This window comes from Prosopis cineraria, unplaced genomic scaffold (assembly GCF_029017545.1).
Source record: "Prosopis cineraria cultivar Desert tree isolate PC_DT_omini unplaced genomic scaffold, ASM2901754v1 PC12, whole genome shotgun sequence".
NCBI lineage: Eukaryota > Viridiplantae > Streptophyta > Magnoliopsida > Fabales > Fabaceae > Prosopis > Prosopis cineraria.
In genome coordinates, this window is record NW_026555343.1 from 1,469,251 (window position 1) to 1,481,907 (window position 12,657).

Sequence of the window (12,657 nt, forward strand, 5' to 3'; positions counted from 1 at the left end):
GGAGTGTTCATCAGCTTGGTTTGGCCACTTGCATTGGGTCCAGTCACTTTGAGTTGAGCTTGATTGGGCCAATTCTTTAAAAAGGACCGAAATTGGGCCAACTTAGTTGTGACGCTTGGCCTGGTTTGGGGGTCCTCCCCTCTGAGAAAAAAAAGAAATTGTTTGATTTGTCCTTGTACTTCTTTATATCTCAAGTTATATTTTTACCAAAACTTATAATTGAATAGCGACTGCTTAGTTATTTTTTATCTTTTAATTTTATTTACAATTACAATCATAATTATAGCTATAATTTTTAACTTGGATGGTATTAAAACAATAATATTTGAATTCATATTACACCACATAAACAATCTTAATTTTTTCATAAAAAATTATGGGACCCAGTGAGAGAGGCTTGCGTTTATCTGTATGCAGTTCCCCAGCCACCATGAGTCCCTCATTACCCTTCGAGAGTTCTGTTGACCTCACGGGGATTAAGAAACACTGCTCTAGCAAACACGGCGAGAAGAAATGGAAGTGCGGGAAGGATTGAAAGAAATACGCCGTTCAATCTGGTTGGAAAGCACATTCCAAGACTTGTGTTACCAGAGAATACAGATGCTCGGTGGCACTCTTTTCTCCAGGTAATTAATACTCGATTGATTCATCAATAATTTTCCCTCGCCGTCTCTCCAAGTTCTCGAGTAGCCGCCTTGCGTAGTTGCCTTTTGCCATCGCCACTCGTCTGATTCGTCCTGCCCTTGCCTGTCTGTCCTCAGCCTCTCACGGCGAAGCGAGAGCATCCCCTACCTGCAGTCTGCCCACTCAAAGTCTCACACTAAGCGAAGCGAAGTTCGAAGCTCAGACCTCATTGCAGTCAGCCCATCGTCGACTGGAAGTTCAGGTAATCAGGTCCTTCCTCCTCCTCCCCCCCCCCCCGGGTACCTTTCTCTTTCCTCTTTGTTTGTTTCTTCGGTTTTCCTCTTTGAAGCTTTGTTCCAATCTGAAAAATATGCTGTTAGTTATTAATTTACTGAAATATGCTGTTACTGGAATCCCCGATTGAAAATATGCTGTTAGAAATTAGAAAATACCCTTGCTCTGGCTCTATCATTATCATCCTTGACATTAGTTGGCAGTCATGCATTATTTTTGTGGAAGCTAAGGCTCTGATTGACGCAGGTCTTAGTTTTGAAGAATTGAAAATGAGACTGGGATCAATGGTAAAGGTTTTAAAAATAATTTGGTACGTAGGAATATTGTCAAGAATTTTTTTTTTCATTTTTTTAATTAAATATAAATTATAAAATGATAAAGATGCCTTTAAAATAATAAAAACATTAAAAAAAACCCTAAAAAACATGCGATCACTCCTTCAGCCGTTCATTTCTTCTTCCCGCCAGATGAACTTCTGCGACAGCGAACTCGAGAGATCTCCGGCTTCTATTTCCGATCGTCGAGCTCCATATTGCGAAGGGGTTCTGGTTTGCTCTGTGAAACAATCTATAAAATCCCTCGGTTCAGGGTTTCGTTCGCGCCGTTCTGATTTTTCTCAGCTCCATCAACTCGTAAGCGCCTCCAAGACGAAAATGAAGAGCCAAGGAGAGCGTGTCAGGTATGCTTTGAAGCCTTCGAACGAAGCCTTTCATTTACTTTACTTTCCCTTATTGTTTGTGTACTTTGGGATCTCAGTAGGGCTTCGTTCATAAGCAGGTGCAATTTTTAGCACTGTCAAGAGTATTGATCATTAGAAATGTCTTTTTTTTTTTTTTGAATTTCAACCAAGAACCTCTCCATATTGATTCGCATTTGAAATGCTCAGAAATATTTCTGCCTTGCACTTTTCAATTCTGCCACTTTCTCGTTTATCCCTTACCTATTGCGAAGTACAGACTCCTCATAATGCGATGATTGTATTTTATGTCTTTAGGAGATAGGTTTGCTGCATTGGAATAATACATTTGAGGCCTAGACTTGTTGGCAATCATATTTGAAGTATGTCAATTTGGGTATAACATTCGAAACATGTAAGAATTCCAGTATTTGGTATGACATAATCTAACTAAAGTATCCTAAATTTGTCATATATGACTCATTCTCAAATATCTTAGTCAAAGGATTTGGGTAATTCGATGCCCACTGAGGCACTGACCAAGTTCTGCCGTTTTTTTTTTTTTTAAAACTGAGGCCCGATTTTGCTTCGTCGATCCTCCCCTTTCATTCTTCGTCTCTACCCCTAAGGCCAAATCCGTCATGTCACTATGTCTCTCCTCCATTGCCGCCGGTGGCGCCTCCTTAGTCACAGTTTTGGCGTCTTCTTCTCCCACGATTTAGTCTTCTTCTTCTTCTCATATGCACCCACCCGTGTTGCTGAGTTTCGTTTCCTTATTTTATATGCATATGCACAAGGCTAGAGGTTCCGTTCTACACCGTCTCTTCAATTTGAATGAGTGGCTCTTTATGCTTTATATTTATTTATATAGTAAGTATTCTTATTGCCTTGAGGCGGACCCTGCTTTAAAGGATGCTTTTTGAGGTTATTCAGCTATGTTAGGGTCAAGTAATTTATTGATGAAGCCGACTTTCTTGATGATAGGAATAGCCGTTCTCTTAGTTCAATCCTGTCTTATCTGCTGAGCCTAGCGAAATTGGCTGTGTCCTGTATGTTATGTTAATGTTACTGATTTAATAATTTTTTTTTTCATTTCAATGGCTTGGTTACTGATTTACTATTATGGGCATTTAGATAATATATTTTTAGTTTTTAGATTTAGATGTTTGAGTGTGACTGTTATGGTGCTCTGTTTGCCCCCTGCACAGTTGAACACTTGTTTTGTTTTAAATTTTTGTTAGCTCTCCTCATATTAAAATTGTAGGAAATTGTTCACAATTTTTCTATATAAATTAGATCGGCATCGGCTTCTAATTCTAAATAAGGTAGTAGCTCAAGGAATGTGAATTCTTGGTATTAATCTAGTAATGAAAGACCGAAAGAGGGTGTTCCTTTGTGGGCTTATGTGACTTTGGTACCTTGAGAAAATAAAGGGGAGGTGGAAATAGAACTTGGAAGCATAACTATTGTAATAAGCAATATAATGGCTCTTATTTTAGAGTTAAATTTCATTTGTTGAGGATCTCTCTTTCAAGAAAGAGTAAGAAAAGTTAGTTTTTGTTCATTAAAATATTTGTCTTCTTTCAAGAAAGAGTGAGAAGTGTTCCATTGGAGAAAGTAGATTGTAGGAAATCAGTGGAGATTGTTGGGAAATAGATGATGTTGGAAGTCTTGAAGTTGCAAATTTGTCTCTAGATGAGCCAAATTTGGGGAGAGAACTTATAGGAGAAAGTAGTGGTGTCAATGAAGCACATAATAATTAATTTGAGTTGATTATTATCTTTTTTTCATTTGATATTGCTTAGTTGCTTAACTGCTTATTGCATTGTATTATTTTTGACTTTATACATGAAATTATGAAAATATGCGTGTGTATCTAAATATTTAATATTTAATTATTTCTATAGCCATACTTGTCTCTTAAATTTTTGGAAATTGCCGTATCCATGTATCATGCTGTATTGTAGCCAATACTCATACCCGTATTGGTGGTTCATACTTCTCTCACTTGATGAGATATCAGAAAAGCCAGAGAAAGTTAATGAAGAAATATGATTTGTTTACCAACTTGAATTCTTCTCAGCACTTTCAGAGTTGCTTAAAGATGACAAACTCTGGGACTATCATGGTTGTGGTAAACTATCCTAAGCTTCTGTTCTTTTACACTTGTGGGCTGATCAATGATTAAGCCTGAGCAGTAAGCTAGTTTCTTTGTCTTATTTCATTTCCTTTTTAGGTTGTGTTCTCATGGAAGCAATGTCTTTTTACGATCTGTAATTGTGGGTCATTTTCAACCTGACTTAAGTGAGGATGGCATAACTTTTGGGCTGACTTATATCTCAGATGTACTAAACCATTATTTTATTTTTTTACAACAGGAAAAAACTGAAACCTTTTTTCACTTCTCCATTAATTGGCAAATCATGAACCAATGCTTGTACTAGTTCAATAATTACTTTGGTTTTAAAGGGAAAATTGATTTTTAGTTCTTCAATTTTTAACTCACTTGTAATTCTGTCCTTCAACTATAATTTATTGCGACTCAATCTCTCAATTTTTGACTCGCCTATGACTCAGTTCTTCAGTTTTTGACTCGTTAATGACTCAATCTCTCAACTTTTGTTAGTTCTCTTTTTTCATGTTAGCTTAGATCCCACAATCAAAGAGCAAGAGGAGGGTATTTTAGAGCAAGATGTGAGCATTTTTTGTATCCCTCTTATTTGATGAGGATAATTTTTTTAAAAAATAAAAAATAAGGATTGAGTTATAAGTGATTCAAAAGTTGAGGAATTGAGTTGCAAATCATAGTTGAGGGACTAAGTCACGAGGAGTCATAGTTGAGGGACTGAGTTATAAGTGAGTTAAAAGTTGAAGGACTAAAAGATTAATTTTTTCAGTTTTAAAAACTGAAAATTTGATAATGAGATTCTTGATCTAATTTGGCATGTTCTACTTCCACGTTCTGTAAATTTGTATTGTTCTGTTTGCGGGCTTTTTTGGAATCAAAGTGGGTGTCATGTTTTTACAGCAGAGCCCCTTCAAACCATGCAAGCTTTGGTTTTGACTTTTGAAGACAGGAATGAAGAATTCATCTCAAGCGGGGAAAAAGTAACTTCTAGAATATGGAAGGATGCTCAAACGAGCGAGGTTTCCTGAATTCAATTCTTGCATTGTGGGAAGCCAATGGCATCCGTTGGTGGGATTTCTCATCAGAAGGAATCTAGATTGACAGCAACAGACACTAGACAATCAAGAACCTTGAATAGTGTATTTTTCTGCAGAACAAGAAGATAATTTGTCCCATTTTGACAGTTGTAACATAGCATGCCAGTGAAGTCTTTGTTACCCACCTTGACTTTCAAGCAACTTAATCAAATACATGCTCAGCTCATAATAAGACCTAAGCCCCAAATATTTAATCCATTACTGGGAGTCTTTGCAAATTCATCCAGCCCACAAAATGCCCTTCTTCTCTACAACTTAATGCTCTACTTCCCATTCTCCCATAATCATTACACTTTCACTCTCGCTCTCAAGGCTTGTTCTTTCCTGCATGCACACACAAAAGGGCTTGAAGTTCATGGTCATGTAATTAAATCTGGTCATTATTCTGATATCTTCATTCAGAACTGCTTGCTTCACTTCTATTTTGTGGAACATGATGTCATTTCTGCCTCAAAAATATTTGAATCCATATCTTTCCCAGACGTTGTTTCATGGACATCCATAATTTCTGGCCTCTCGAAGTGTGGTTTTGAATCAGAAGCCATCAGGAAATTTTCATCAATGGACGTAAAGCCTAATTCAGCTACTCTTGTTAGTGCATTGTCTGCTTGTTCTTGCATGAAAGCTTTAGCACTAGGTAAAGCTATTCATGCATATGGATTGAAAAGAATGATAGATAATAACATTGTTTTTGATAATGCAATGTTGGATATGTATGCAAGATGTGGATCTTTGGTTAATGCAGAGCACTTATTTGCTAATATGTTGAAGAAAGACGTGGTTTCCTGGACAACAATGGTGGGGGCTTATGCTCAAGGAGGTTGTTGTGAAGAGGCTGTTGATTTATTTAAAAAAATGGTACTAGAAGGAGAGGCTGTGCCAAATGAGGTGACAGTTGTCGCTGTATTGTCAGCATGTGCGTCTATAGGTGCTTTGAGTTTGGGCCAATGGATCTACTCCTACATTAAAAGAAGATCTGACCTTGTAGTAGAAGCCGTTGTAGGAAATGCATTGCTTAACATGTTTGCTAAATGTGGAGATATGAACATAGCAATTCAGATTTTTAACATGCTTGAACATAAGGATATTATCTCTTGGGGTACTCTCATTTGTGGCTTGGCTATGAATGGCCATGGAAAGCACACAGTGCAGCTCTTTTCTCGCATGTTGATTCATGGTGTTCCCCCAGATGATGTGACCTTCGTTGGCCTATTGTCTGCATGCAGCCATTCAGGTCTAGTAAACAAAGGAATCATGTTCTTCAAAGCCATGAGAGATTATTATGGCATCATACCACAAATGCAGCATTATTGTTGCGTGCTAGACATGTATGGACGAGCAGGACTCTTTGAGGAAGCAGAGGCTTTCCTTAAGGGCATGCCTGTTGAAGCCAAGGGTCCTGTTTGGGTGGCTCTTCTTCAAGCCTGCAAAATTCATGGCAATGAGGAGATGTTGGATTGGATCAAGAGAAACCTTGATGAAAATGTTGGCGTTGGTACGCTTGCTTTATTATCTAATCATTATGCAAGTTCTGAACGATGGGATGATGCTAATAAGGTTCGTGGTAGGATGAGAAGCATTGGATTGAAGAAAATGGCAGGATGTAGCTGGATTGAGCTTGAGACTAGAAATGAAATTTTGGATTTAGATTTGTGCGGTTCTTGGTAAGGACATGGAAAGTGGAATCAAATAGCAGAGTATTTTGTTTATAAATACAACACTATGCAATTTTTAAGATGGTTCTGATTTTATGGATTGAATTGCATATTGTTTGTACAAAAATTCCATAATGGAATAAAGAATGATTTATTTAATCTCATATTTATATTGTTGTTCAATTTCTAAATACAGAATTAAGCATTCAGCATTTGCTTATCAAAAGCGTCCGTTTGATTGTTGAAGGTTAACACGTATGTTTTATGTTAATGGTATTTACTGATTATATATATATATTTTTTTGTTGATTGATTTTTATACAGACTTTGATTGATACTGACAATATAAATATTACTGTTAGTTATTTGATTGGATGATGTTTTATTCAATTATTTGATATATAAGTAAAGAACTTGTCTTCACTGCATCCTTGCTACAGTGCTAAATTGGCAAAAGTGCATATTTGCTCTTTTAACTTTACATAAAATTTTTAGTTTTGTTCATTAAAAGTATTTTTTAAAATTCTCTAATTCTGAAGAAGTTAATTTTATTTATTGAAATTACTAACGTTGTAATTTTAAATGTTCATAAAGTATTCTCAAATGCTGTTCGTGCAAAAGTCATTTTTGACGTTGATCTTTTTGAAAGGCTTATGACTATTGATTTTGACTTCAAACATGTCTTCGATGAAGGACAAAAAAGTGAACCTGGATATCCCTTCTTTCCTTGTTTCTCATGCGAAAGTTCATACATCCCAAGCATTTTTGTGTGGAACAGAATTGGGCACAAGTACAGACCTCTGAATGCTTGTCTCTGTGTCATCTACTGTTTAGAAAATCCACAAAAGCTTGCTTGGCAACCTGTCATTGCTCGTAATGGATGTAGGAAGGATTGGCGCAAACTTTTTTTCTTACAGTTCGTGGATTTTGATTCGCTTACTGCAGGACCTCTGCAAGGAAATCTTCTTCATATTTTTGAAACTTTGGCATTCTTGATTCTGCTCTGAAACAATGTAGACTTCAAGTGCTTGGTCGAGCACATGAGTATACTGCTGGATATCCACCAAAGGTGAATTCTACTCCAACAGATATGGAAACTTCTGCAAAAGCTAAGGAGATGTTAGTAGCTCTTGATGCGAACCAAAGATCACATGAAGAATCTCGTGAAGACGCTCCAAAACGTACAATGTGTAAACGACGCTGGTCTGATGATGGCAGCTTTGCTTATGCAACGTTTTCTACTTGAAGGAAGATGGTTCAAGATGGATTGTTCTGCTCATTACAAATCAGAGACAACCTTGCTGATAACGCTGATAGTGGGTCTGGGGAGGCTACCCATGCAAAGCACCCCCAAGGGCCATGAAGATCTTAAGCTGGAATTGCTGTGGTTTCAAGAAGTCGACGGCAATTCATCGATGTAAAAAACATCTTGCTTATTTTCAACCCGATCTACTTTTTCTTACGGAGATTATGTTGCCGTGTAATGTTGTCTTTAAATGTCTAGCTTCTTTTGGGTACAGTCCAATACGTAGTGTTGACTCTGATCACACTAAAAGGGGTTTAGTTTTGCCTTGCTGTAATGGTTCTCTACTTTCTTGTACTGTTGAAGATGTAACCCCCGACTGGATGCACTTTAAAATATCTATGGATGGTACTTCCTGCTACTTAACGTGCGTATATGGATTCCTAAAAACTTCTTTAAAAGTTGTTTTATGGGACTGGATGATCAATACTGCAAACCATATCACAAATCTTGGGCGCAATGACGAATACTCCCCCATGTTTCAAAATTTCTTTTACAAATGGGTGTGCTATTGTTTATGAAAAACGGTGAAATCACTTTTAATGTCCCCACTTTTAAATAAAATTTTAGTTATGCCCCCATAAAGGAATTTCTAGATTCATTCTTGCTTGGGCTCCATTGGTGATTTAAACATTGTTTTGAACTTGATGATAAATTCTCAAAAAATGTGAGCTGCTTTGGTTTGTCAAGATTTGCGAATGTTTTAAATTCATGCAAACTTTCAGAGGTTCCCAATTATGGGCAACATTTTACGTGGACCAACAATCGCTCTGGTGTTGACAATGTGTGGGCTAGGGTAGATAAAGCTCCATATAATATACAATGGTCTTTGAAATTTCTAGATACAAGATGCCTGTCTCTTTTAGTAGCTGCTTCGAATCATTCACCCGTCATTCTTAATACCAGCAGATTCCACAATAAGATTGCATTGAACTTTCAAAAATTTGAATTTTTTTGGGAGAAGTTCCAGCACACATCACAAATTATTTCGACTGCAAGGAATGAAGTAATTGAAGGTTCTCCTGCTTTCGAAGTGGTAAACTAAACTGAAAAGAATTATGCGTAGCCTGTGTGACTAGAACAAAACCTTGGTTGGTTCCATTGGTTACCACATTAAACATATTAAGCATTCTTTAACTAGAACACAAGCTACTTTGAATAATCCATTAACCCAAGAATTTGAAAAGCAATTGAGACATGAGTTGGACTTCCTACATGACTGTGAAGAAATGCTATGGTCTTAGAGTTAAAATGACCTGGATGATTCAAGGTGATCGCAACATGGAATTCTTTCACGCTACATTTAAGAAGAGGCAGGCCAGCAAACACATTTATAGAATTCTGGATGAACAACATAATTGGATAGAGGACGCAGATGAGTTCCTGGCAGATGCTGTTTCTTACTTTCATAAGATGTATTCTACTAATTTCCATCAACCTTCGCCAACGGATATAGATGAGGCCCTCCAAATCTTTGAAGAAATGAACATACCAATATTGACATATGAGCATAAAGCCCTCCTCATAATGCATTGGGTTTTGAAGGCTTCCACACTCGTTTTTTCCATAAAAATGGGTCCCTACTCAAAGATGATTATGCATGATGGCTCATCGTTTCCAAAGTACAGGTCATCTACTCCAGGAGCTCAAGAAAATGGTGATTACTCTGATTCCTAAAGCCCCTCCTACAATGACATTTTGGGACGATTTGACCTATAGGCCTCTGTAATGTTACTTATAAGATTATCTCTAAGGTCTTAAGGTTTTGTGCAATTGATTCAGGGAACTTTGCATCATTATATAATTCCATACCAAAGTGCTTTGGTAAGAGGTTGACTTAGTTTAGATAACATTTTGGTCACCTCACAAGCTCTTCATAAAGTACTAACACTAGAAGAGGGAAATATGTATGGATGGTTTTCAAAGTTAATTTTGTGAAGGCATACAACACCATTTCTTGGGAATTTATACATATGGTGTTAACAAGGATGGGTTTTCCTATGTCTTGGATTCAAATGATGATGCAATGTATATCTACAGTTTCCTACCAGATATCCATTATGGCCAGTTGTCAAGTTCTTTTTCCCTTGCCAGAGATCTAAGGCAAGAAAATCCTTTCTCTCCTTATTTTTTTATTTTAGGTTTTGTCAGCAATTATTGAATACTTTTAATTAAAAAGTACATGGGAAGCTATTACTTTAGGAAGAGGTTGCGAAGCAATCTCTCACCTTATGTATGAGGACAATACCAGTTTTTCTGCGAGGCTAACCAAGGTAATTGTGACATAGTTAAAGAGGCACTCAGAATTTACAAAAATCTATATAGTTTAGCTATTAATACATTCAAGTCGTAGCTCATCTTCAGTCAAAATACATCCGCATCTACCAAACATGCATTATCTACCACCTTAGGAGTCAAATATAGCCAACGTTGAGGCAAATACTTGGGTTCCATTAATACAAGCAAATAAAAAACACACATTTATTAGGATCTTTTCAAGAGAGTTAGAAAATAGTTCAGAGTTAGAATAGTCAATTATATCACAAGCAGCTAGACTTACCCTACTTAATCTGTTGCACATTCCTCCCTAATATACCAACTATGTTGTATTCATCTGCCATCTACGTGGTGCAATAAATTAGATAGTATATGCAACAACTTTTTATGGGGGTTAAAGGATGGAAAGAATAGATGTCACCTTCGTAAATGGGAGGACTTATGCACTCCAAAAAGACACAAAGGTCTTGGTACTCAACTCTTTAAACCTTTCAATAATGCTCTCCTGGCTCGTTCGTAATCTTTGGCACCTGGTGAATTCAACCGATGATAACAGTATTTCTCTAACTCTTGGAAAGAGAATTTGTGGTAATCAGGAGGAGGAGGTATTTTGTAATAGTAATGGGATGTCTTGGATATGGCAGGGGATCTTAACATCTCAGTACTTGATTGAACCTTACCTTTCTTAGAAAATTGGCTATGGTACTAATATACCTCTCACCCACTATTTATGGTGACCTATGTTGTCTTCTCTACCGCCTAGTATACAGACAGTGTCGAATCTGATTAAGCATAATAGAGAAGGATGGCATGTAGATACCCTTACTTGTCTTTATTCCTAACAAACCTGTAACAAAATACTCTAGATGAATTTTTCTATTTTTTTAAGGAAGACTCCATCATTTGGAAACAATACAATAGGAACCTACACAGTCAAGCAAGGATATCAACTAGCAAGAAACATTGAGGATGAGATAGAACCTCCCCATATTTAGGACATTCTCTAAAAGATTGATCTACTATATTAAATTTTTTTGTAGATTTGGAAGGTTACGAATCTTGTGATCCCAGTTAGAGATGTCATTAAACAACATCTCAAGAACATTTCTATGCCCTTTTTGTAATGATGTAGATAAAACTATAGATCATTTGTTCCTTAAATGTGGTTGGGCAAGAGCAGTTTGATTTGTTAGTCCACTAGCTATCAAAATTGAGAATATTTCTTCCACCTTCTCCATATCGCTTAAGCAATGGTTGGCTCAAACAAATATAAGAAATACATAGTAGGTAGAGGCTACCAAAACTTCATTTATTATCATCTCGTCCATCCAGCATGTCAAAAATTAAGTTGTTCATGGTAGTAATATCCATCATTTGATCTCCATATTGGCAAGAGTAAGAAGTTTTTCTTGATCTTTCTCAGTTGCACTTTCTAGCTAGAAGATATATAGGAAGGTAAATCTCTTCTTTGTCACCGGTTTGTAATATGTGAGGATCAAGCCCAAAAAGAGGCCCTGACACATGGATGGAAAATTTCATGGCAACATAAGGTAATGAACAATAATAATGGAAATTTTTTGTAGGTTACTGCGCAGGTGTTTTGTGAAAGGAAAATTTATCAAGCGATTCTATTATTAGAAGTAGAGAAATCATAGCACATGGGAGACAGCACTGTCATGTTTCAAGAAATTGTTATGGTGGATACACAATGAAGATTTGAGAGATTAACTATCATTTAAGACTTGACTCAAAATCTTCCGTTTTATGCTGATCAAGCAGGAATCGATTCATCATGATTTGCGAGTTGCATCCACAAACTTTCAATCCCTGCAAGAGATTATTTATAAACCTTTGTTTTTATCTTTCTCAAAGACTTATTCTAGAATAATTATGTTTAACCCTTGTAGTACTTAATTGTAATTTGCTCTTTATTACCCAAAAAAAATTTTATTTTTAAAAATAAATAATGATTGATAAAAAAATATAAATATACATAATTGTAAGAGCTAACATGGTACACAACAAAATTCAAGGGACTTCAAACTATAAAAAATAGAAATTAAAAATATACATACCTTGTATTTTTTTTCAAAATCAAACTAAAATCTTGAATAGAGTTGAAACACTAGCTTGAACTTTTGGGATTTCTAAATCAATCAAATCAATTTTTTATACAAGAAATAGACTTTGTTTATCTTTTAAAATGGCTAAATACATATGGTGATGATTAAAAAAGTGTTCAAAATCAATCTAAATCGATCATATCAAATGAAACTAAAATGGATTAACATGAATTGATCCAAACCAATTATAAACAAGGTTTGCTTTAGTTTTTCTTTTAACCAAACCAATAATTTTGATTTGAAAACTTGAATTAAATTGAACCAAGTCTTATTATATTTATTATATATATTTTTATAAATTTGTTAAAGTATTTTTTCTTTTTCAAGTTTAGTTATTTGTAAATTATTAGTAAAAATAAATTACAATTAATTAAATGTTATTTATAATTGTTTAAGAAAATTTTTTATTTTATAATCAAGTGTTTTAAAGACAATATATTGACTTTTGATAGTTAAATATACTAATTAATTATTAAAAAA

General features: G+C 35.7%; 1 protein-coding gene across 8 annotated transcripts; it reads left to right on the forward strand.

Annotated features, from left to right (window-relative positions):
* Positions 1-372: 372 nt before the first annotated feature.
* LOC129288656 (pentatricopeptide repeat-containing protein At1g08070, chloroplastic-like) lies at positions 373-6,657 on the forward strand. Of its 8 annotated transcripts, none has more exons than XM_054925339.1 (4): positions 373-886; positions 1,386-1,597; positions 3,618-3,791; positions 4,623-6,657. In XM_054925339.1, exon 4 carries the CDS (start codon positions 4,919-4,921, stop codon positions 6,485-6,487), a length of 1,569 nt encoding a protein of 522 aa, XP_054781314.1. In that variant the 5' UTR covers positions 373-886; positions 1,386-1,597; positions 3,618-3,791; positions 4,623-4,918; the 3' UTR covers positions 6,488-6,657. The 8 variants fall into 8 exon arrangements, with proteins under 8 accessions (XP_054781314.1, XP_054781313.1, XP_054781317.1 ...); XM_054925338.1 differs by having other exon boundaries at positions 3,618-3,728; XM_054925342.1 differs by having other exon boundaries at positions 3,618-3,728; positions 4,626-6,657.
* The last annotated feature ends 6,000 nt before the right edge of the window (positions 6,658-12,657 follow it).

Coding starts and splice junctions, on each gene's coding strand:
- LOC129288656 (XM_054925339.1), top strand. CDS start 4,919: ATGCCAGTGAAGTCTTTGTTACCCACCTTGACTTTCAAGCAACTTAAT.